This window comes from Perkinsus marinus (assembly GCF_000006405.1).
Source record: "Perkinsus marinus ATCC 50983 genomic scaffold scf_1104296970384, whole genome shotgun sequence".
Lineage (NCBI taxonomy): Eukaryota > Perkinsozoa > Perkinsida > Perkinsidae > Perkinsus > Perkinsus marinus.
Window position 1 is genome coordinate 1 of NW_003202475.1, and position 896 is coordinate 896.

Sequence of the window (896 nt, forward strand, 5' to 3'; positions counted from 1 at the left end):
TCAGGTTCAATGCTGCGACCCGATCCAAGTTCCTAGATGCTGGCGGATTCGCTGCTACCAGTACTGATGAAGACTGAAAAAGACGAAGAAGTGTCGAGTAGGGGGGAAGGGATTTCCTGGCTCGATGGACTGAGGTCCATCTGCAGAGACTCATTCTCGTACGATTGTGATATCAGTAACATTTGCCCGTCTCGGTACCGTTGACGACTTGCTGTTGAATGAGTACCGTCCAATGCTCAGTTAGTTGCTTACGTTTACTGGCCCACACCGTCAATGTCGTCTCCTTCGAAACAGAGCACCGCAGTTACCATGACTCTTCCGTCGAAGATTGTGGACTGGATTGGGAAGAAAGAAGAGGTATCGTCGTAGGGTGAGAGACCGTTTATCCAACCCTCTTCTATAGTTGGAATTTGTCCTGATGCGAGTGCCTGGTGATATGGATTTGTCCCAGCTTGATGGTGTAGCGATTGAACCTGAAGAGGATGCTCAGGTGAGTTGGCTGAGGACTGACATAGCATGTTGGCGTTGAACGCTTCCTTCAGCCTATTCCTCTGCCTGAAACAGTGTACCAGGAAGATGCCCAGAAGCACCAAATGGTTGCAGTTGGCTCTTCGACGAATAATTCTGCTGGTATACTGGGTCAGGTGAGAGCAGATATAATTGTATCGAGGCTATGCCCCTTACAGTACTGCTATCAGGTCTTCCCGCTCTTGCCTGACGAATCGAAGGGGAGCACGCAGCCTAAGGTGAGCTCTCCTTTGTGTGTGCTCGGCTAACATCAGCCATACCATCAGAAGAAGAAGATTAAGTTGTCATGCTTCGAGTTCTCAGGTGCTCAGTTGCCGTCGTCTCAATCGGTTCTCACGCACGATCTCGATACACAAAGCCAGCAAAAC

At 49.7% G+C, this 896-nt stretch overlaps 1 protein-coding gene across 1 annotated transcript; it reads left to right on the top strand.

Moving 5' to 3' along the window:
* Window positions 1–418: 418 nt before the first annotated feature.
* Pmar_PMAR014771 (hypothetical protein) lies at window positions 419–776 on the top strand (the record flags this gene model as incomplete). Its single annotated transcript, XM_002767618.1, has 3 exons — window positions 419–490; window positions 543–644; window positions 699–776. 3 exons carry the CDS (start codon window positions 419–421, stop codon window positions 774–776), a joined length of 252 nt encoding a protein of 83 aa, XP_002767664.1.
* Between the last annotated feature and the right edge of the window lie 120 nt (window positions 777–896).